The sequence below is a fragment of the Bactrocera latifrons genome, unplaced genomic scaffold (assembly GCF_001853355.1).
Source record: "Bactrocera latifrons isolate USDA-ARS-PBARC rearing strain unplaced genomic scaffold, ASM185335v1 scaffold_3, whole genome shotgun sequence".
In the NCBI taxonomy this organism is placed as follows: domain Eukaryota; kingdom Metazoa; phylum Arthropoda; class Insecta; order Diptera; family Tephritidae; genus Bactrocera; species Bactrocera latifrons.
Window position 1 is genome coordinate 1,443,743 of NW_017536629.1, and position 25,761 is coordinate 1,469,503.

General features: G+C 36.5%; 1 protein-coding gene across 1 annotated transcript in view; it reads right to left on the reverse strand.

Annotated features, from left to right (window-relative positions):
- Positions 1-25,761, reverse strand: part of LOC108970366 (homeotic protein proboscipedia) — a 72,079-nt gene that overhangs the window by 35,303 nt on the left and 11,015 nt on the right. Inside the window, exon 2 of the mRNA XM_018935702.1 lies at positions 10,000-10,014. Coding sequence (XP_018791247.1) covers positions 10,000-10,014 — 15 coding nt within the window. The remainder of the gene's footprint in view (positions 1-9,999; positions 10,015-25,761) is intronic.

Genomic DNA, 25,761 nt, shown 5'->3' on the forward strand with positions numbered 1-25,761 from the left:
ATGTCACCAATATGTGAAATGAAATTTTAAATCTGTTTTCGTCATGCTCTTATTCCACAAATGGATCAAACACTGTAATGCGCAGTAAGTAAAACATGTTTTTGCTCAGAAGAGTATGAATGAATCCCTTATAATTGGAAGATCATGGAACACACCATAATCCAGTTGCTTACTTCAAGCTGGTTCAAGCTATTGCTATGCCCATAAATTTTGATGTTCCAATTTTCAAACTCCTTGATCCTTACAGCAGAGAATGTTGCTACTTTCCATTTGAAAACATCCATGTCCAGTTGATGCAGGAGCATATTAAGCGCAGCAGTCAGACTTATATGACCCAGTAAACACTGATCCCGCTGCCCTCCGCATTGCAATTAATTCTGATATTATATTCTCTCTTTAATGTTGACTACCAGACGAGTGCTCGGTATGTAGGAATTGGTCTATTGCCGTATACATACACATGGCTATATTCGGTTTTAGGCTCCAGTTCCTGTTAAGCATTAGCTTGCAACATGCGGTATACGCTTTTTTAATACATTTCTCTATATTAATTTTCCAGTGTAGTTAGGTTTCGATGTCGACCTCTTGATATTACGCTGTATGTAATCGCGAAATTGTAGTATTTTCTAGAGCGGAAAGATGAAATTGAGGTATTTTGGTTTTATTAGTAAGTAGCAACAGCTCTGACTTACTAGGGTTAACACCTATTCTATTATATGATTGTGGATGGAGACAGTCCTGATACCATTAACACAAAATAGTGTGCTTATATTACTGCTTTAACTCTTCCTTCATTGAGTTGGATTGGTATTTCGTTCAGTGCCACCACCCATAAAAGCAGAGAAAGGACACTGCCCTGCGAAGTGCCTCTGCTTACATGACTAGTTCATTCACTGTCTGGTATAAGAATCTGTGTTAAAGGCCATTGGCTCCATGTTTAAATAGGTCTCACATCGCTTGGGTTTTATCAACATGCTGGGGCTAGGCAAGGCTTTGTGATTTATCTTCTTCTATCTATCTAAGCTAATCTAATTTTACTAATACTTGCATCTTGATGAGGGATTTTATAAACAAACCCAGCTTTCATTTCCCACCTTTTTGCCAAAAAGTAAGAGATTCATCTAGCGACAACTATTCAATGCAAATGATGGCATAAAAAATTTCAATTGTTCACCTAACCAACCCAACTTAAATTTAAAAAATGGATGTGTTCCCGTCCTTAATAGCTGAACCAAATTTAGTGGGGGTTTTTCTTGTATTCATCAATAAATAGAGTGAATATAGACTAAAGGGATAACAACCATAACCATTTCCCATATGATTGTTATAGCGTAAATTGATTATTCTTTCGTTGTTCCAATATTCCGATCTTACGTTGAAAAGCTACCATTCTTATGCGTCTTTTCATTATGTCACTCATCTGAAGCGTAAACATAAATGTTATTTTTATTTATTTATTTATTTATTTTTTTTTATTTTTATTTATTTTTTTTTTTTGAAATCTTAACAACTTCAGCCAGAAGTTCTGCCCGAACGTGCCAAAAGCGTGCTTTGCGATTAGATGATTCAAAAGACGAAGAAGACCCCGGCTTGCCAAAAGAGTGTGTCAAGTCCCAGCCGAAGGCATTACTAAATGAATACTGTTGGCAACACAATAAGAGCTCGCAGAATCTATGAAAGCCACTCTAGCAGACATTTCAGAACTTTCAAGACGCCATGGCTTTGTAGTGTGGGATCTGAAGGGCGGACTGTAATATGAGTATCTAAAGCCAAGTGAAACCATTAATGGGGAATGCTAAAGACAAAAATTCATGAAATTGTCGACGATGCCCGGAAATTACGCCTAGAAAATAATAACCTCGTTATTTTCCATCTTGACAACGATGGGCCTCATGATGCTGGACTGGTTAAAAACCCTTTGAAAAAAAGCGTCTGAGGAGCTTTGCTTTAACCGCCTTATGGCACAGATCTTGGCCTTGGCTTGCTTTAAAATAAAGGTTAAAACATTGACAAGAAACTGTTCGAATATTGTTAAGCCGATCCGTAAGAGATGACCTAAAATATAATATACACTCGTGCCTACGCAAAACTTACCACTAAAAATTTTCAAGTATTGTGCACATTTGTCTAAATTTTATAGCGGTACTTTTTGCGCTATAGACATTTTTTATTTAGAAATAAGTTATTGATATGTTATTAATCAAAAATATTAAACATTAAAAACAACACGAAAATGTAAAAAATTATATTTTTTATTTTTTTTAAATTTCATTTCATTTACAGTGAGTACAAAAATGAGCGCAATCGGTTTAAACAATGAATAATAATTTAATTTAATCTTTAATAATTGATTGTATGCGCTTTGTCCTTCGTTATTCGTGAAATTTGTTACTAATTTTTGAGAATATGCTTTTTTGAAAATCTGCTGAACATAAAAACCATCACGAATAATTTATTATCATGCTCACATATGAGCAAATTACCCTTTTCCTCCAGTGGAACTGCTATAAGGCTTCAAATCACTATGCTGGTAAATGTGAATAATTTTCTTCGTCTGTTTGCTTGTCCAGTTCCAGCTAACCTAACACCTTATTACTAGCACAATAAGGCCTAATTAAATTTATCTTCGAAAATTGTAGTAATCACATGACAAATGTTGGTCGCTACCTTTTCTTTGAATGCGGATTGTGCTGTGAGCAAATTTATCTTGCCTCTGCTAGTGTGTGCGACTGTTTGTTGTTACTACAGCCTTCGGGCCTGTTGCAGCAATTCTTGCACCAGAAGAAAAAAAGAATACCGAAAAAATTGCTTTCATTCCGACGTCTCAGTGATGCGCCGCTGATCGGCCACTGCTGTCAGTCTTGAAATGTCATGATTAATGATGTTAACATGTGGGCTTGAACCGTCTGCGTTCTGCGTCTATCCGCCAACCTATCTCGCTGCATACAACAATGCGCATGTGAAAAAGTATACAACTTATAGTAGAGGGTTTCCTCTCGCTAGCCACATGCATAGTAGGTCTATAGCTAAAGGCAAAAAAAAAAAGTAGAAACAAACGAGAAACTACACCAACAACAACAGAGTATACAAAATTGCCGGCGATACACAAACTTGTGGACAAATGACCAAAGAAATGGACTGAGGGTTGGGCGAGCTTAAGCACGAGCACACAGCGACACACATACATGCATACATACATATATGTGTACGTGTATGTACATAAACTAATAGAAGGTGGAGAGGCGGAGTGCACTCCATCAAGGTAAATTAAACCGCAACCGTCGCCAATGCCTGTAATATCCTGCCATCGATAAACAAAGGGAAGTGGGTAAGAAAAAAAAAAAAAATAAACATAAACGTTGATATGAACTCGTTTTGTACTACAAGAGTATTATTTGAAATTAGAAATTAATCCACACATCAGAGCATTGTGATTAATACACATGTAGCAGGGTCTTCAGCGCCGGTGTGCACCTTTTGCAAATATATGTATGTATATATGTATGTATGTATGTATGTATGTATGTGTGTAAAATTTTTAACTCTAGAGTCTAGACAAAACATGTGCTTTATATTATATAACTACAATTATCCGAAATAAATAATTTTTTGTATTTTTTCGTTATTATTGTTGAGTGCAAAGGTGAAGTTACCTATGATTTTTGTTCAGGCTAACATATTTGTACAGGGAACTTCGAATCATATACATATTATATGTAGACCACTGGTTAATACTTCGCGTAATGTTTTTACTTCAAACAAAATGATTCATTCAAGATTGTATTATGAAAAAGTGTTCTCAGAAGGCTGAAAATGATAAAAAAGAAATGCATAATAGATTGAAACCCATCGGAAATGAAATACCAAGAGAGGAATAAGAAGGACCTTGGCATACTTGAATTATGGATTAATAATAATTTATCTAGGCGGCGAAATTACGAGTCCTATAGAACAATTTTCTACGGCAAAGTTGTAAGCAAGGAAAGGATCTATAAACTTTCCATAAAGACTTCTTCGCAGAACCTCAAAATGTAGTTGAAAATTTTCGATTTTATGGGTTTTCTATTTTTATCTGGTACAAAAATTTTTTCTCTCAGTAAAAGTCGTGTAAAACTTGCCTTCTATATTTTTATACTCTTGCAACGCCATCCATTCCCCATATAACAATGCTGTTAAAAACTAATAAAGTGCGATAAAAATTAATAACTAAATATAATATGTCAGAGCCGTAAAAGTTAAGATGGTATGAGGGAGCTTTATGGGAACCGGGGTAACAATTAGACGATAGACGGGGCACCATATCTCGGGTCCCCGACCGACCGATTTCGACTATATTCTGCTTATATTTTTACGTCACAATTGAGCGAAATTGGAATAATACTGCCACGCCTACTTCTCATATAGCGCAGTTTCTTTCACTTTCCACTTGATTCTTTCACTTTCCAGTACAAAAATCAATAAGCAATCGATGTGACGGAATGAAACTTTGGACTAATAATTTTTATAGAGTATGCACCTTATGACCAAAAATTGTTCAAACCCAACTAAAAACGTTCAAGCTCCCAAATATCGGAAATTTAGATTATAGGAGTTATAGTTGACTTTTGACCGAAAATGTCGGTCAAGGTATGGGATATATTATACAATTAAGATTCAGAGAAAATTCTTTCGTAATAATATTATATCTGTGTATAAAGAATGGGTTGAATAGAGTCAATACATCCCTGATCTCCTATACACCTAATATAAAAACTATCGAACATCCGGGTAACTTTATACCGCTTATATCGGTCAATATGTATGTTTCATTTCAATGAAAATGAAAGAGCATATTTCAGTCATAACAGTATATCTTTGTACCTAAAATGGATAAAATTGGATAAAAACTTGACCCAGCCCCTATATATGTAACTAATATGAGTATTTTTGAACATCTAGCTGACTTTACTCCACATGATTAGTAATTGTACGAGAGGGACCTTAGTGAATAACAGGGAACATCTTTTTAGAACGTTGCAGGTTAATAGTATATGTGAGTGGTGAAAATACATAAAATCGTGTCAATACTATCCCCAACTTCCATATTTTCCTAAAGTAATTTTTCGGACTCTGATACCTGCAAGTTGCAAGAACCCTTCCTTTCTTTTTTATATTTAAAATATTAAATAGAAACACTTATATCTACTTGAAAGCGAAAAACATACTAATTTTCAGTTAAAAATCACACGACAAAATATTGTTATTCTTTTTTTTTATTATTTGGCGTTTCTTGGTTCTTGAAGTCTCTACTTCCGGTTGGTATACAAAATAGATGCACAACTGCGGCAAAATTTTTCAAAAACTGGGCACACTAAATAGCTGATACTTTGAAAAAAATAGATATATGAAATAAAAAAACAATTAAAGAAATTCCTTAGAAGCACTTTATTACAGTGGCTCAGTTTTTGCTATAGTCATCCTAACTGAACAATTTCTTGTGAGATTACATTATTGTATTATTCAATAAATCTTTAAAACTTCGTGAAAATATCTCGTCTACTGAGAAAAAAATTTCCATACCAGCACTTGCCCCCGACCGTTCAGTTTGTATTATATAACAGCGACAGGCTGATGAATGAAAACACCCCAAAATTTCAGTTCGATATCTTAAAAACTGAAGGACTAATTCACGTATATGCACACAGGCATAGAGATGGGCATTTCGATATATGTTCAATAGGGTCCTCGACGTATCCTTCTGGTTGCTACACACATCGTGACACTCTGTTCGGGGTAGAAAAGTGGAAAAGCAGCTTTGAATCGTTGCTTTCCAGGGAAAAAGTCTACTCTCTTGTAAGAGTACAAATCGACAACTTTATTGTTGTTTCTACATGTATTCCTTTTCACTAGAGAGCAGGAGCCAGCAGAGAGCTTTCATATTGAATTTAACATAAAGAAAACCGACCAAGTATCATTATTATTATTTATATCTTGAACAGGGTATATTAAGTTTGAATATTTGGGCACTTTCTTTTTCTCCAAGGAAGAACTCATTTAACGGAATAATATCGGCCGATATTAGAACATTATAAGATATAGTTGCTATACAAACTGATCGACATTCTAATCTTTATTATAGTCATATAGCTGACTAAACATACCAATAATAAAATGAATAGGTCCTTAAATACGTCTTATAACATTAGTTGGTTTCACAATTTATCATATTATTCTTGTTAAAATTATGAAACACAAATTTTATTTAAGCCAAATGAGCCATATTTTAAACTCAACAAATAACCAAAACTTCTAATTACCTTTTTAAGGAGATATTACCAAATAGACGTCTAAGTAAACCAAATAAGACGTGATCTGATTCCCTTAAATTAATACAAAATCTCGTTTCAAATAACTTTAGTGCGCCCTTTTGCGGTTTTAGCAACGCGCTTACTGCCACTATTTGCTTCCTGAAGCCTGTGAGGAACTATAGCCATGCTTCAATTTACCTGAATCGAATAAAGTAAGCAAACGCAAGACACGAAAATTTGTGCATATTCATGTCTCTACGGATTATAACATAAGTAGGAACATACACAGAAGTATTATATACTACATATATATTTGAATTCGCCTTTATTCAGCGCTTTTGTTCAAACAATTATACTTTTTTGGCTCTGATCAAGCAATGGAAGCGCTCGCACACGAAAGCTTATGAAAGTGAGTAAAGATATATCAAAACACGCTACAATCCTCCTATTAATAAACACACATATGTATGTATAGTATATGTATGCACAAGTGTGTATATCTGGACCCTACTTTGGACATATATGCTTGTACATACTAACATGCATATGTACATGCTTGAATCTAGATATAATATATGTATGTATGTGCTGTTCTTTGGTTGGCATCAGCTTTTGACGGTAGTTGTTGTATCATTGTACTGTTGTTGTTGGTGACAATGGCGGTCGAGGCGTAGCGAAGTGGTTGAGGCACTCAGAGGAAATAATTACATGATTGAGGTACGAATAGCAACCACTTTTTACAAGTGCTCTGCTTTTTGTTGCTTTTTCAGCCAGTTCAGTTCAGTTCTTCGCTGGTCATGTCATTATTGTTGTTACATATACCAAACCACATACATACATACATGTGCACGTCAATGGTGGACAAGCAGGCAATTCGAAAGCGCACATCCGCCGTAACCGTGTTGGCTGCACCGTTGAAGATGACGAAATTGTCGGCCATAAGTACATAGTATGTATGTATATACTTATGTATGCATGAGAGCGTTATGATCCGCGTCTTGTATACCGTGTGTCAGCGGTTGTTATATGTATGCTTGTGTGTGCTATCTACCGCCGGACACTTCGATTGCATGACAGAGCGCGCTTTTTAAGAATTCATGATAAAAACACAATCGGACCACAACAAAGGCACCACATAAAAAACCTATGCGCTTACATACATACATATGTACATATGTACAAAACTTCACAACAACAAAAACAGCATGCGGTAGCAATTGTTGTCGGGCCGAGAACGACATTGACGTGTTTAGCTTTTCGTTTGTTGTTGGCGTTTTGTTTACGTCGCTTTTTTTTCGTATGACCGTCGTGTAGCTTAGCGCTGACGCCGACTATGGCGCTGGTGATGGCGATGGCGACGTTGATGGCAATGGCTACGGGCAATTATTGTATCATTTGTTGTAGGGCACAACTTCTGAGTGAGCGACTTGGCACGGCATGTTGTGTTCGTAGATTCGCACCGATATTACCAGAGCTCGTATGTGAAGTTTTGTTGTTGCTAACGATTTTATTCTTAATCTTGCCTCGAATACAATGTTGTCATGTTTTTATTGTTTGATAATTTTTTTAGATGTTATAGCATGTTTCATATACATACATACATATGTGTGTACATATATATATGTGCATGAGTGTGTATGTGCAGGTACGTAGTAGCAAGGTGTGTTCGTAAATGCATTATTGCCATGAATTGCAATTTTTTTTTTATAAGTTTTGTACAAAACAAGTAAATGCAACTAAGATAATTGTTTACGCGCCTGCTCTTTACTTTTCGCCATTGATTAAACATCAGCGGGGTTTTCGTAAACTCGTTGATTTTCAACTCTTTCTATTCATTTCCATATTCTGATTGATTTTGCTAAACATTTTGGCAAAAAAGGTTTCAAAAATATGCATTTTGCTATGTTGATGATGTATGATCTGTCAACCAGTTTGTTTACAGCAGCACCTTAAGTCAGTACACCTCAGTTGTGCGTTGTGATTTTTATATTGGATTAAAATATCGAACAAAAAGTTTTTCTCAAAATTTGTATATCTTGCGAAATTTCGTTTGCGAAATCGTTGTGAATGTTGGAAAAGGCTTACGGTGATTAATTTTTATCAAAAACAAAAGTCCTATGAGTATTTCAAAGACCTCAAAGACCTTCAACCTCTTCAACTGACGAAAATATTTTAAAAAAAAAGCGAAGGATATAATGCTTGAAAATCGTTAGGCAAATGTTAGAGAGCTTCACATCTCTCGCGAGTCCGTTTGAATGATTTTGGTGGATATTATGGGTATGAAACGCATTCTTGATTGATTCGTTTCAATAAAACACATTTTTTTTTCGTCAAAAAAAGTACGATTGTGACCGAATTTTAAGCCAAAAACGCATGGAATATCATCGATTAAACATTGTACTCAACAGACTTGGCTCCGTGTGATTTGTTTCTTATTCCCCAAACTGAAATGGCGACTCCGTGTAACAAATTTTCAGTAAATCGAAGAGATAAAACAATTCGCTGAAAGAGCTAAAGGCCATTTCAAAAAGTGCTTATGAAAAGTTCGAGAACTGGCCAACTCGTTGGCTGAAAAGTTTACATGGGTTTTCCAAAAATCAATTTTTTTATTGTCATATTAAATTCTACAACACCTCAACCACCTTTTCAAGTTGATCCCAGTAAAAGTCTTTAAACGCGTTTTTCTCGAAACTGTGTTTTTAATGTCGATTGGCAATATTTCCCGAGAACTAAAATTTTACACAGATCTTCGATTTAACTAGAATACGCATCTTCTCACTTTAGATGGTCCTGTAAGGAGTTATCCTGGCAACGCTGTCTCAACTTTTGCATATTTTTTTTCCAAATTTCTGATTTAATAGTGTACGTTTGTGACAATAAAATATTATAATAAAATACTTAATTTTTTTATATGAGAAAAAAATTGTTGAAAAAGCTGTTTTTTACCCGAGGAAACCCATGTAACCCTTTAATGATTATTGCATCGAAAATACTCTTACTCTTACTCTTTCACTTTCCATTATAATTTAATGCTAATTATTTTTATCGCAACTGACCAAACATACCGCACTCTATCGGCGGCTATTCAAATCGGAAGCGCAGCAAGCATCGCACAGTAAGAAATAAATTAGGCGACTCTTTCTCACTCTCTTGAAAACTAGTGTGGAAGCTTCGAAGACTGTTTAAGAAAAATGTCTATATTCATACTCTCGCTAAATGATATTTTTTCGGAAATAAAAAGGCTAAGCATTTTTATTTATTGTTAGGACCAGACCACGAAGCTTTCTTGAACGGCCTTAGATTTATATTTTCCTTTGCGCCGACCAAAAAGTAAATAAATAAAAAGCAGTAAATATGAAAAGCAAGACGAAAATTAAAAATTGATTATATCAAGCGTAGTTAAGTCACTTTTTCCCTACACTCTCCAGTTATATAAGCTGAAAATTTGTGAAAGGTTTGGGCCAGTGCTCGAACTTAAATGGGTGTTATAACCGCCCCTGAGCTCGTAGTGTAAAGTGTTTTATTGTTTCTTGCATTCCACAAAAAAATTTGCTTGATACCATAATTGAGTTAGTAAAAACTGCAAGAGACAGGCCAATTCGCCCAAAACGAATGCAAATTATTTATTATTTTACTCTACAGACATACTTAGTTAAATGCATATTTGTTGTTGCCAATTGGTTGCTTATATTAAATAATCAAGTGTACTTACTTATAGCATTATCGGCTGCAAAAGAGAAGAAAAAGTTTATATTAAAATATATATTTCTACTTGAATACTAATCTTTATATATATTTTTTTAATATTTTGAAATTTATGCTAAGCAAGAAATACATTTTTTTTATTCTTAAAAAAATTCCGCAGCTTTAAAATAATGCCAACTAGTTACTTTTAGGTTAGCTCACTCGCAGCTATTAATAACCAAGCGCACTAAAATTATTATCAACAGCTGCACCCACGCCTTCAGTGTCTACGACTTTCTTATCTGCAACATTTCGAAGTGCTGCTCAAATCAATAAATTTTGTGTTTTATAGAGTCTCACACCTCTCAGCAATCAGTGCGCAGCGCTATCGAATTGCCATTGCCAAAGCACAAGTAGATGCACCCATAAAATTTACAATTTTTTAAGACACCTCTGTAGAAAGTTTATGCACCGAAAGGTGTAAGTGCGATTTTTTAACTTTAACTTGATCTGTTAGCAGGAATGCTACGAAGGTACTGGTTACTTAACAGATTTAATGCAGTCGTTGTGAGAATTTAATGATTATTGGTTATTTTTGTTTACAGATGATGATAAGCAAAGTGAGATGAAACATAAAAATTTAAACGTATAAGTGCCAAGTTAAAGAAGAAAATTTTTAGAGAAATTTTGTTGATAATTTCCCTTTCATGAAATATAATATGTAATTGAAATGTCCAGCTTCTGCAAGAACTGAAGCCGCTCGACGCTCCCAATCGACATTGCTTCGGTCTTAGAGCTCTCGAAAACTTCCAAGAATATCCGACAAAGAGCAAAAGATGCAAGAGCTGCCATTTTATTCAGAAAAAACTACAGTTTTGGTGTAATCTGTGGGCCGGTGGAATCGTCGGTTCATATTTCTTCAAAGATGATGCCGGTATTTGAAGCTCGTGATCTCGGTGACATTTGGTTTCAACAAGACTTCACACACATCGCATCAATTAATTTATTGCGAGAACACTTCGGTGAGCGTTTTGGAATAGTCGCTTAGTCACCAAGATCGTGTGATATTCAATCGTGCAAATGTTTCTAGTAAAGTCTATGCGGAAATCCGTTTTTAACCTTTAATAATTAAAGCACGCTCCCCCGCCCCTTTCTCGACCAGAGATCGCCCGTAATTTATTTTTTCCTTAATACTAGACATTATATCTTGCGTTTGGGAGGGATAGCATCTTACTGTGTTTTTTTTTTTTGTTTTAATTATCTTCCCTGCTCTATGATGATTCAAAATATTAATTAATGGATTTACTAATACAAATGGACTTACCTATCGACTCGAGCTTACAACTTTTTTTCGCTAAATAATATATGTTCTTATACTATATATAGTAAGTATAAGAGCATACATGGATAGCTTTACTCTTATATACATATATCTCTATGTACTATATGTAAATCACGCAGGTGTCGGCGCTTTGCACTTTTTTCTAAGGAAACTTGCTCAGCTATTCTGCATATTCCACTTGGCGAACGCACATAAATAAGTACATGTTGCAACCGCAAGCACCGTTAATATTCTTGTGTTAGATAAACATACAGAAGCAGAGAATGGCAGTGTGAAGAAAAACGAATTTCCGTTTTTCCTGTCGTTTCAGCAAAGGTTTCCTTGGCGGAAGCGTTGCTGTTTGAGGGTGAAACATAAATTCCGTTGACGCAAGGTAAACGAGTAGTCGTGGAAAGTCTTTAAACAGCAAGCAGCAGAGCTGTCACGGACGTAGTAAGAAATTTTTTGGAAAGGGGCCATAGAAACTTTTTTTTATTTCTAGCTGAGTTTTGAATTGCTTCTTGGAGGAATGTGGGATATAAATATATAACTAAAGTAGTTGATTGCTTATATTTAGGATTTTGGATATATAAACATTTTTGATCTTTCAAGAGAAGGGGGAGATATTATATATTTAGTTTTTTTCGATTTATAAATTTCTTAAATTAATTTCAAGTTCCTTAATTCTTGTTGTTCCAGCCATATTAAACCCATATCTTATATTTACTTTAAAATCGACCGTAATATTTGAAAATATGTCCCGGAAATTGAGAAAACGGTCACTTTGTGAAATATACTGTTGCGTATTCAAAATTAAATTAATGTTAGGTCATATTCATAAAATCTGTCTCATTGCAATTTAGTAGACGTTTGAGTCTCTACATCAAATTTAAAATACTTTAAAGAGCAAATTATCACGAGCTACCCACATTGTCCTTGTACTTAACTCTTTCTTAACCTAAGTTTTAGGAATACCCTCCACACATATGTAGCATGTATAACTAAGTTTATCGAGTAAAGTTTATTGAAGAAGCGCACAAATTGTTCACTGAAAGTTTTACGATCTCCGGCCTTTGAGTGGAAAATCATTAACCCACAACACGGATACAATTTTCCGCCTCAAATATGTGCAACTCTTTGTACATACAAGTATGCCCACACAACGGAGTGAATCGAAGACTTCGGCAAGTACACTGGTCAGTAATTTCTTTACTCAAAAATATATACGTGAAGTTTATGAAAATTTTGCTACAACTAACAAAAACTGGCCTTTTTGGCTAGAATATGATGTAGAAAGTACCGAAAAGTTTTTGGTTAGTAGCTCATTCACAAACCTCTTAGTTTTTTGTAATTTAAAGCAACCTCAACTAAATATGAAGAAGTGTGTGCTTAAGAAGCAACGGAATTTTTGGTCACGTGGTATGAGTGCCGATGACGGTGTCGTTGTGTGGCCGACATGACGCTGTCTGTCAGTCTGGCAACCACAACATTATTTGCACAAAAACGGAAATCAAATTTACTGTCGGAGGCGCTGAAGTGAAATATCATGAGTAATCATCCATAGTGTAAAAACGAGAGCAAGACCACCATGCCTTCTACACAGAGAGAGCGTGAGTTAAAATCATGCTAATGGAAATAATAGTGTCTGCTGGCAAAATTATAAACGCAGCAATAATAATGAAGGGTAATCTGTGGACGGGATTGATATTTGAATTTGGCCAAGGAAGTGAAATAAATTCGTCGAATGATTAGCAACTATTTCAGCTTATTTATTAACCAACAAAATGGAGTGAGAATAAAACAGTGACTGGACAGTTATGGGTAAAATTTGGTTAAAGTATGGTTAAAGTTTAGGTTAAAGTTTTAGTTAAAGTATGGTTAAAGTTTCCGTTAAAGTTTAGGTTAAAGTTTTTGTTAAAGTTTTGGTTAAAGTTTTGGTTAAGGTTTTGTTTTTGGTTTTAAAAACAAGAAGCAGAAACTTAACGAAAAAAATTAAGAATTTAATTCAAGTAAGCGCTCTTAACTTAATTAATTCGCAGAAAGAGCAATATTTAAAAGCAATATAAGTGTATGTAAGTGTGCATGTGTAGGTGACGGCATTTTTTGCTTTTTTTTTTTTTTTTGCTTTTCTCATTTAACGCTCCTTACACACAATGCTTCTTCGTTTGTTATCGAATGTGCCGTTGACTGGCAGTGGGTGTGTCCATGCCTTTCATTCATTCTGACAGTTCCTCCACCCACTCGCCGAAATGGCGTGCGTTCTGCTAAACAAAATGAAATGGCACATTCGCTCGGTGGGTGTTGTTGTGCCCGCCAAGTGCCTTAAAGCATTTAAAGGTAAAAACTGATACCCGCATGCAATATGTACGTGGAAATGTTTGTCTGTATGCTAAGAATATATTTTGTGCTAGAAACGTGTATATAGGCGCAGTATGTATGTATGTCTTTGCGTTAAACCAGCACTTGTAGGACAATTGCACGAGGCACTCCGCCTTGTTTTCCGGGGTCGTGGGTTCAAGTTATCGACGTATACGGCGAGTTAAATGCGAATTGGTCACAGAGTGCTGGATGTTTTGTGGCGCCAAGTGTGCCATGTTAAACAACATACACTTACAAATATTTTTTCAGACGTCACGTGGGTTACGGAGCCAAATGTGGGTACACAAAAATGTAAAAAAGCGAGAAAAAATGTTAACTTCGGCTAAACCCTGCACAGGTTCATAATAATCTGCAATTAAAAAATTTTTTCTTACAAGGAATTCATCCTGATCGCTTGATTTATCTAGAACCTGTTGTTGTTGTTGTTGTTATACGTGCATAAAATATTCCTGAAGTAATTTCGAGAAATGATGCCGAGTGGACAGTCTTTGGACAAATAAAAATCCGTGTCCGTTCTGGTTACTTAGACCCAACTGTCGTGGGAACAGATGGTAGTTTTCTTTGTATAACACTAAAAATTTAACCCTTTCAAACAGTCAAGTACTTTTATGGTATATTACCAGTTATTAAAACGCCAATACTTCATATGCTTATGTAAAATATTTGTCATGAATAAATACATATAATTATACGCGATGATTGAATGACCTTGCAACTGTCAAGTCCCTAGATGATGAGATGTTAGAAACACTTGTCATTTTTAAACACGTTTTGGAGTTTTGAATGGCACTTTTGACTAATATAGTTATTATGTCCGTCCATTACAAACAATTACTATGTAATAACGTTAATGATCATGGCTATAAATATAATAACAATAATAATGGCAAACACGGCGGAAAAATGTTTTCTTTTTGTGCAATTAGATTATGAAAAATACGCAATAAATACTATAATTAAGGAATTTCCATAATATGTGGACAGAATGTCAATTCATCGCAAACGTAGCGCTGCGCTACGGTGCGGAAACGCAAAGTGTGAAAAGAGTTGCACTTAACTCGCATGAATGCAGCTATTAACACACCCAACGGCTGACAACTAGACGAGCAAGGGAGGCGAAATCGCATGCACGGGGAGGAAGTAGAAATTTTTAACCGCGCTGGTTTACAAATACACATTTTTAATAATGAAATATAAATACTGTTTATCCTATTACATGCGAATATGATCGATATGAAAGTGTCATTTATGAAGCGGAGTGCGGGCAGGGAGGTGGTAGGCTAAACTTCATGCATGAACGCAGATAGAAATTGTAATCGGGCTTTTAAAATGCATAAATGTACGTAAATTTCTGGGTACAGTTGTCAGGAAAATTTATGCAGTAATTGATATACGTAATTGATATAATTTTTAAAACGGTTTGGGATATCAATGGAGTTCTTTCTTCCTGTGAGAGAACATTCGATGGCATTATGTATGGAACTCCATATCTTTTGCATGGCCAGCAATCGTTCACGACGCTCAACCCAATTTTCGACGGTACTTGCGATATTTATACGAAGTTGATGAATCGTTGCTGGCTTATTGCATATACTATAGACTTGACGTAGCCACACAGGAAATAGTCTTACGGCGTCAAATTGCACGATCAAGGCGCCCAATTGACTGGGCCATTTCGTGAGATAACACGTTCACCAAACTTGGTTTTCTATAAATCAATTTTGACATTCGCTCTGTGGCTTGTGGCTCCGTCCTGTTGGAAGCCCATATTATCCAAATGCTGGATGATAAGCATCGGCCCACAAATATTCGGATATCAATGACCAGTAGCGATTCTCTTTCATAATAACGGGCCGGTCCTGATCATCACGGTAGAAGTACAGCTCAATGATGTACCATAACCGCCCATAAACCGCACCAAACCGTAATTTCTTCGAGATGCAATGGTGACTCATGGAGCACATGTGGATATCTTCCTGACATATGTACAATGCTTCTTTTGCATATTAACGAATCAATTCTGATTTGTCGATAAAAATTCGGATAATTTTCAAGTTGTTGCTCAGCCCAATTCATGCACATACGACGACCTCTGGTGGACCACTTCAACTCTTGCGTCAATTTGACCTTGGAAGGATGTAGGCTACGATTTTTTCGCAAATTCGCCACAACGACGTCACAGAGTTGCCCAACGCTTGAGAACGACCTGTGAGAGACTGATTTGGGTCTTCCACAATTAATGCGCTAGCGGGAGCAATATTATCAACACTACAGGCACTTCTTTGTCTCACTGGTACGGGAACATTTGAGGTACTTGTGTGCTTGTGGATTCAAATTTTTAAACCAGATGGTCAATTGTTGATCTGACAGGACGATTAGGACGACCATAAATTGGGCGTAGCGGTCTTAGAGTTGAGGCCACTGACTCCGAATTTCGGTAGTAAATTTTAATAATTTCGACAAGTTGTTAGATCATATATCTTTCCATCATGAAATGGCAAACTCTACTAAAGAGAAATGTCAAAAGAGTGGGGAAAAATATGACGTCGTTTGCTGTGCCTATCGGTCTACTTTTGTAACGTCCCTATTGAAAAACCCTTAGTTCCAACTCTGCATATGGATTTCGACTTCTAGATGTTGTTAACCGAGTAATTCCCCCTATAATTTATTCATGAACAATCCCAGCTCCTCGAGTCTTCAAACAGCTATCTCAGCTGTTAATATTTTAAATATTATTGACGAAATTGCATGTGCGTTTCTATTCTCACTTTTGTTATATGTAACTCTTTACATGAAATGCTAATGATTTGCGCAATACTGTACACTTCTGAAAACATGAAATCCGCGCAAAAAATTAAACGCTAAAAGAGTGTAATTCGTGTGCATTTGAATTCAATAAACGTTTTAAAACCCGCGATGTAAAAACAATTACAATTGCACAATGGCTATCACAGTTACGGAGCGTGCATAATAACAACGATTAAAATATTTGTTGCAATGTAATGAATTGTATTAAAAAAAATGTTTAATAATAAATAACTGCCGCTACATCGGGGTGGCGTTATTGAATATTTTATGCGCAATATGCGCGTCAATATATAACAATATGCACGATGAAATGAGCTCAAAAATAAAAATCATTTGCAAATCGTGCACATCAACCAATTGCAAATCCCATAGCTGAATAGACTGCTATATATGCAGACGATTTGTTTTTAATATTTTTAAATGAATTTCGCGAAACGTTTAAGCACCTATCAACACACTCAAATACGCGCGCTGCCCTCCGCCTCGGCAATTGCGAGTGCAGCTGCTTGACTTGGCGTTGGCGAGTGGTTGGCGCACACACCCGTTTCCGTATTGCAAATTTGCATTGAAAAATAATTTGTCAACACATTAAAGGCATGCCAGGGCGACCAACATCTGATGGCGTCGAGCGGTGAGAATGATTCCGCTGCTGGGAGTGCTAACCGTACCGCCATAACCGTGCATTTTTTCTCCACGCTAAATTTTATTTTTGCTGTCATTGCTGATGTCGCCGCCTCGCAGCGTCGCGTTTTCTTCACAGCCAACAACTGCTGCGTTTAATGTGTTTTCGATGCAAATGAAATTTTATCGCACTTTTGTTTTTAATAAGACTTATAAGCGCCAAAAGACAATTTAAAGTTTTCTTTTTGAATGCGACAGCAGAAAAATGCTTTAAATATGTTTTTGTTCAAGGAACACCGTGAAATTAAATTAAGCTTAAATACTACTCACTAGCGACTGTTGCATTTTTTATTGCAACATTTGAGTTGTCGAACTTCTGCTATCAGTAACATATGAAATTTTCGCTGATTTCGCATTCTACAATCACCGTTATCGGTTGTAGCTAACATCGGTTTTTTTATGCCTTTCTTTGCGTTTAGTTTACCGTTTAGCTAAGTTTGGTTTAGACTGTAGCTTATTGTATTATCATTCAAGAAATCTTGTGCGTCTTCGATTTACCTCTAACGGTATGATATCGCACGATCAAAAGTCGGTTACCATGGCGCGATAACGGACACCATTGATGGTTTCGTTCTCACTGGCATCATTTTTGAAGAAATATGAACCGACGTTGTCACCCGTCCACAAATCATCTCGATCCGTTGTTTTTTCCGGATGAAAAGGCAGCTCTTGAATCTCTCCAAGTTGCTCTTCGTCCCAAATGAGGCAATTTTGCTTGTTGACAGATCCATTGAGACAGAAATCGCTGAACAAAACTTGGCTGCAGTACATCAAATCTTCTTGGTATTTTTCAAGAGCCCAAGAACGAGTTGCTGTGAACAGCGACGAACCGACTCTCCACGTTCTTCGTCTACACTCTCTTCTACGGCTGCTATATTTTCTTTTCAGCACTTTTTTAATAATTTCTACACTAAAATACAATCGTAAAATTATTGCGCATGCGTTAGAAGACATGTTAGTGAACTGTTTCCCCATAAGTGCTGCCCGTTAGTTTGAGCATTTGGTTAGCTTGTTCTACTCGCCAAGCACATACTCTTCTTAAACCTTTTGGAAACCGAAATCAGAATTTGATTTGGATATGCGGCAAACTTGCGAAAAAATACAGATATTGGCATTTAGGAAGTTGCATTGAAAATTTTTTCAATAAATACTCGAACATTTAATGTATATGATATCCAAAGGAAGTGTTTCTACGGTCACTCTAGATTACGCGAAAGAGTTCATTTAGCTGTGCCGCTCTGTTGTCGTTTTTGCTGAATTTCTATTATTTTGCTATATTTGCACGATACTCTTGCACTTTTCTAACGATTCCTCTTCTGCCCGTCTCATTTGGCTGATATACACTTGTTTCGGTGAATTTTGAGTAGCCTGGGACTCTTCGGGCAGCTGGAGTGCTTTTCCTTTCTCCTCGTTTTACGGAACTGATTGGGTAGCAGGACTCTTAAGGCTGTCTTTTCTCCAGTTTGGTTCGGACGTTTTGGAGTAGTCTCCGTCCGTTGAAACTGTTCCCCTATATGAACCCCCTGAAGCAGGGAGGCCACGAATGGGTTGACATAAGTCCTGATGGTAGCTTATGTTCAGAGTGAGGTTCGGGAACTAAGGAGGAGTTCGGCTCAGCCGAACTGGCCAAAAATAAGGCGACGTGCATTGAACGTACTTAAAGACCTGGCAGAGTTTTAACGAGAAGGAGATGAGAAGAGCATTAGCATGGCAGTCATTTCGGTAAGATGTCACTTTTACTGCGTTCAGGGTTTCCAGGACACGTTAGGTGCTGGTCGCTGTGTGATACAACGTTGCTTTGTTGCCTCCTTCTCGTAGGTTCTCCCTGGGAGCAATCTCGGGAGGAGTTGTGGACGCTTATATAAAAGCGGTACATGTTCGGCTCTTCTCCAGATATTAAGCCGTACTCTCCTGCAGCTCTTGGTTTGGGGGCTGCATATTACTAACTAACCTTCTTAGCACAGGCCGTCCACTATCCGTCGGTGTGACTCCTATAATCGCCCGGCAGTAGATGGTGTTACTAGAATTAAAGCTATATAACCGTCGAAGGCACCAAATATGAAAACTGTCGGAATTGTATCATTTTTAGTGAAACAATTTTTGAAGGGTCAAAAAATGTAGTCGAAGCTTAGGCTTGATCTGATGACGAGTTTCCGGACACTGCGCCAGGAAAATCAACCATTTAATACATTTTATGAGGTACAATTAAAAGGGAAGGATTGCAACTATTACATAGCATTATGGGACCGTTTGAAGGACGAAATCGTTGAAAAATTTGAAAAAAACAAAACAATGCACTCTGTCACAAGTCAGGGAAAACGATGGCAAAAAACCATGAATTGGGCTCCGAAGTGCTTCCGCATCCATTCCGCTCTCAGCGACTATTTCCTTTTCTCAGGCCTCAAAAGAATGCTTGCTGTGAAGAAGCATATGGATTCAAATCATTCCAGCGAGCACTCTTTTGAAAACTGAGACGAAAAAATAGGAATGATTTGAATTCTCATTCTTCTTCCCAGCGGACATCTTTTTGAGATCTGGGAACAGGAAATAGTTGCTGAATCGCTTAGAATCCAAACTAGTTAATTTTTTTAGGATTATTACTGAAAATGTTTCAGTTTAAAATGAGTATATTCCTGCTAAACCTTTCTCTCTACTGCTTGAATTGAACCCGTCCCCCAACTAAATGATTTAAGTTGCATAGCTTTTAAATCATTTTAAATATGTAGTGCATACCTACATATATATAACACTTGCACACATACATATGTCTATTTAAACAAGGAAGGGATGAAGTAAACATTTATCGCTGCTTAAAAGAGCATGAAAAGTCAACAGCACCGCAAACACATGCTTAGCGACAACAGTGACATGGCAATCCTTGTGCCCTCCTGTGGGCACCCATATACACACACACATGTGTGTGACTGTGTTTGTGCAAATGTTGAGTGTTTATATGCCTTTCGAATGTTTCCAATGTGATTGTGAATATGCTTCGGATTTTCCGTTTGTCATCGTGCTCAACGAATGAATCCATTCACTATGTTTGTTGTAGAAACTTTGAGCATATTTATGTAAGTGTGTGTTGGTGTGTTAGCGCTGCATTCGAATATGCTTAGTGTGGCGCCGCTTATTTTATATTCAAACATGAAACCGCAGCACAAGGACTTTTTTATTTAAATTTCAAAACAGATTTTAGAATATCCGATCTATGCAAAAGGATACGGCCAAAGGGGAAGGTCAGGAGGGGGGTTTTGTCGCGTCATGCATCATATCTACATAAGGTGCGGCACACGGAAGCGCTATGACTGCTGGTCTCGGTATTGGTGTTGGGGTTGGGGTGCAGCGCGTGGTTCGCACGTGATTCGGAGATCATAAATTTTCGCTGGATTTTAAGTGTTTGTAGTTTTTGTATTTAGTGCGCGTTGAAAGTTTGATGAAATTTATAACCGCTCGTGCAAAGGTATCACATTTCCGCAAGCGGTTGCGCGCTACTTGCGCTACTTGAGTGCGTCGAGGTCGCTGAGGTCGCGTGTGAACAAATCAGCGAACTTCTTTCAGCGGTTTGTCTCGGCAATTTTCGAATGGGATACAAATTTGCGCTGGAGATAGGCTTGCAGGCAAATAAATAAATAATAATGGATGCGCTGGTGATATACATATAATGCATACATGTGTGTATGCAAATATATATTTTGTGTGCTAAAATAAAGATTTGATTTCTAGCATGGAAAACTTCACTACACATTTGTTTATATATATAGTATATACATTTATAGTACAGCTATCTCTGTTAGCAATGTCACTCAACCAAATCATTTTGCTATCAGTCGTTTAATGTGCCACACCAACGTCAACACCGCAACTGTTGCCGCCGCATCATCAAAGTCTTAAACGCTTTCACATATTCGTCGATGCTGTCTGGGTCGCTGTCTGCTTAACGGCAAATGTCGAAACAGCATCATCCATCATTCTGGACTTGACCTTTTCCCCCTGCACACATATGCACGTTGGCCTTACATAAGCGACGCGCGCACACGCGTGTAAAGCAACGTGTAAGCTTTGACGTCATGATTGAGGAATCTTGCATTTCATACCTTCAACTCCTGCAAGCGATGCTAAAAAAATCTGTATGCAGATAAACAAACATGGAATAGGCCGAATTAAGATTATAATAAGCGCTACGTTTACGTATATATACATATGTATGTGTATGTGTGTGTGGCTGTGACCAACAAGTCAGATTGTAATAAAGAGATTGTCGACTCGCTAAACGATTGCACTGTCAGCAAAGCATCAACTAACACACATAAGCTTATAAATATACACATACAAACAAATGTATATGCATGTATGTTTGTATGTCTACACACACATTTATTTATAAGCAAAGTGGTTTGTTTGACATTGTCTTTTGGGGTCTACCAAAATGCTTCCGTTAAAAGCAAAGGTGTTTGAAGTTGTCTAAATTGGATGTAAGAAGTCGGCTATTTTTTTTTTTATATTTGCAATTGTAAAATGATCCCTAATATTGAAGTGCGTACGACTTTCGCTTTGTTTTCGCCAATGGTTGTTTTTGTCTTGCTTGACTTGTGTACTTTCGTTGTTAGGGCGAGTTAAAAATGAATTTGTCATCGCTAAAAATGTCACATGCCTGCTGAATTTTTATTTTTGTTTTTGTTTTTTTTTTTACCGGCAACTCTCATAGCCAGAACAATACATCAAACCGTTGTGTCATTGCTGATTGATTTGCATTCAAAATTTCATTATATATGACATGATTGAATTGGCCTCTGGTGACTGCTGCATAATATGACGTATTTGTGTTTACCCCCAATATTATGTAGGTATCTATATACTAGCTTATTTGTAAATATACATATTTAGACATAGGAATAGCAGATAAATGCTTATTATTTTTTTTTTTCTTTTCAAACATGAATTGCAACTACAAAATACAGACGTAGCATGTTGACTGTTCTAAGTTTTTAGGCTTTTCTAGGCAGTAGTATTGCCAGTAGATTTCTGTTCTAAGCGGATTTCGCCATAAATTAGTATAAAAAAGAAGATTGCACTGTCATCGTACAACGGATGACAGATCGATTTGTTTTAACTGCAATGAATATGCAAATCACCCAGCAACTTGTTTTTGATTGGAAAAAAAATTGGCAAAATTATTATACAGCTCATAGATAAATGTATGTATATACATATGTAAGTATATTATAGTGAAAACTTATGTAATGTAATTTTAATTAATATTTTTATATTTAACATAAGCCTTTCTAACACTAATTGTCGACTATTTTAAGTGTACTTAATTTTAATCTAAAGGTCGGTGTCATTGTTTACACAGATTACGTGTACACAGTATTGGAAAAAATAAAATGATTGAATACTGTCATATAATCAACGTTATGGGGTTGTGGTACCTCTGGATGCATCTTTAAAAATTCGATGAAATTACAAATTATAGATATTCATATACGTATATTATTTATTATGCTATGTAGAAACACTTTGTGAAGTCTTAAAGACAATTAAAGTTAAAAAATTAGTAGATTTAGTTTTGGTAAGATTAGCCCTCGTCCCTAAACTTTTGACTGACGGATTGACAACACAGATCATTTAGAAACTTTTCCATCAGAAATCGCACTAATACTACTATGGTCAAAAAATATAAAAAAATTTAAATTTAAATTTAATTTCGCACGTAAAACCATTCGCCGAAATATTTGTATATGCTTGTATCGCTGGAATATCGGAAGCACCAGTGAATACTATTTTGACAGATCAGTTGAATTGAGAATTGAAAGCACGATTTGTTTAGAATTCACATTTTTTATTTTTTTATTGAGGTTTGAGAAAAACAGCGTCGATTCGATAGTTTCCGACTACTATATTACTACTGGCACCACGGAAATCTTTTGTAAAAGGCGGGTATTATTTTTTTTTTCACATTTATAAATAAATAAATATTACTACTGGCCAAGAGTCTTGGATTTATGCTTCCAACTCAAGGGCAAAGGTAACACGAAAGCGAGAGCGCCCATGTCAAAGCAAATAAAAATTCAAGCTACGTTGACAGTTTTCTCCGAGTATTGCGGTGTGCTTCACTCCAGGCTCCTTCCTACGAGCCAAACTGTCAACAAGTAATACTACAAGTAGTACTACATTTAATGCTATCATTGACTTCAAAAAATGCTACATTGTTCAAAGAGTCTGAAACTAATGTTAATTGATAATTCACAAATAATGACAGTACAAGAATTCATTAAATGCTTGAAACATGTTCATTTAGAATACCTGTTTTTCTTTCCCGCCGCCTATTGTGCCCTTGAATTCTTGGGTGAGTTGGTGTGAACCTTATGGACCATACTGATCAGCGCCGTCCATTGAACGCTCTCAAGATTCTTAGGAAGTGGACGCTGAGGTATCCTTGGCATGGCTCACTCAACGCCAACGGTCTCTTACTGTAACTTTTGTCTGAACAAAAGTTGTTGCGAAGAACGTCATAACTTTAATATGAAGAAAACTTCAGCCTTGACATCGTATTTTGGTGGAAGCTTATGGTGAATATGCTCTAGCTGAACGAACAAGCCATAAGTGGCAAACCACTGTTTAAAAGTGGTTATTTTAGCTTGGTAGACGAGCACGCTGTGTGCGAAGAAAAGCATTTGAAGATTATAAACTGGAAGAATTCGCGTGAAGATTGTTGGCGAGCAACGCAGAAACATATTAATTGAAGCCGAGAGACGTTTAAGAAGATTTTTCGTGACAGAAATGCTGCTTTTACTTAGTAAAGACAAATTATGGGCTTATAACCCCAGTCGAAACCCAACGCGAAAAAGTTTTACACGTAAAAAAAACTTGACACACCCCGGTGTTGGACAACAAATCATTAAATTATGCAGTGCTTTTGAAAATAAACGTCGAAAAATGCCCGACACTTACAACTAGAAACGAGGTAATAATTTTCCATCATGAAAATACTCAGCTTCATGTTGAAAAACCGGTTAAAAACTATTAAGAACACAGCGGCCGAGAAGACTTGCTATACCAGCCTATAACTTTGCACATTCCGCGTACTTTTTTGGAATACGGTTCAAATCAGAACAAGTTATCAAAAATTGGCTTGTTTCATCTTTGGTCATCAAATCGCTTTCTTTTGATAAGATGTCCACAAATTGTCACAAATATTGGGAAATGTTATAACTTTCGATGGGCAATACTTAGAAAACGACATTTGTACATATTTTTCTTAAACAAACGTTAAGTAAAAAAAAAAAAAGCTGTAGGACAATTATAGATATAGATAGAGAGAGAGAGAGAGATAGCATAAATTATCATTATATATATTATATAATATTATATAGTATTATATAATATATAAAAATGTTATCATGAGTTATTTCTCGTTATGAAGAGTTTAAAAATTTCATTTCAACTCATACCCACCGCTCGTCCACCATGAAAATACTCACTTTCTAAAACTGCAAATCCGTCGAAGTTCCTTCTTAACCACTTAATGTTAACAAATCACTTAAGAAACGATGTTCTCACATTGCTCACTCACGAAATTAAGTAGTAAACAGTGACAGAAAAGCCCGTGCAGAGATGGAGAGCGCAGTAAACATAAAAGTAAATCGTGTACAAATTGAAAATTATTTCAGATTTGGTTCGTTTTCTTTTCATTTACGGTTATTACACTAAACGTTTTACTACAAAATGTACCAACAAAATGCAGGCGGTGACGCTCGTAAAATTCAACGACAATGAAGCCCGCGCAGCGCACAGCGAGTGCCATCGTGCCAGCGTGGCAAGTGCAAACACAAGTCGCCGAGGCGGTTGGAGAGTGTCCAACGACGCGTTGGCTGGACGCACCAAGTGCCAAATAATAAAATATGCGGAATGTTTGCGGTAAAATCCACTTAATTCTGGCGAAGTATGAGTTTAAGTCCCACACTACTTCATTAGAGCAGCGCCAGCGGGCGAGGGTTGCTTAAGAACAACATTTAAATATACTCCACTACTGTGCAATTGGGAGTGGAGTAGACAATATAACAACAACAACAACGATGGTAACAGACAAAGGAGCAAACTTTGTTTATTTTTTTCGGCGCTTTTTTATCGTCACCGCGCTTAACGCAATGTGATCCGCGGCGATTAAGTGTGGTTTTTGTGTCATTGCCATTGGAGTGAGAGTTATATAAAAGCGGCTGCACGCCAAACAGCGAGAGAACTCTATTTGCCAAGGGTGACCCCACCCACCTCCGTTAGCCAACGCAATGTAGTGTAATTTACACAGAAGTACAGAAGACTCTAAAGAACAAAAAGAAATGATATGCCAAAATGTGAAAGTTGAGAGCGCGTTGCGGGGAAGGCGCTACTGCTTGCTCAAAGCGCTATTTAAAATTTAATCGCGAACAAATATTTTCTTCTACATCACATTTTTTTTTTTTTCCGAAGTTCGCTCGTTTCGGTTAAATGGAAAGAAATGAGCATAAAATTAAATCGATATTTTCGTGGTTAAGCAATAGAGCGAGAATAATGGCAACTGCCCAGCATGCGAAAAATGGTTACTTAAATGCATTTTGAAGGTCA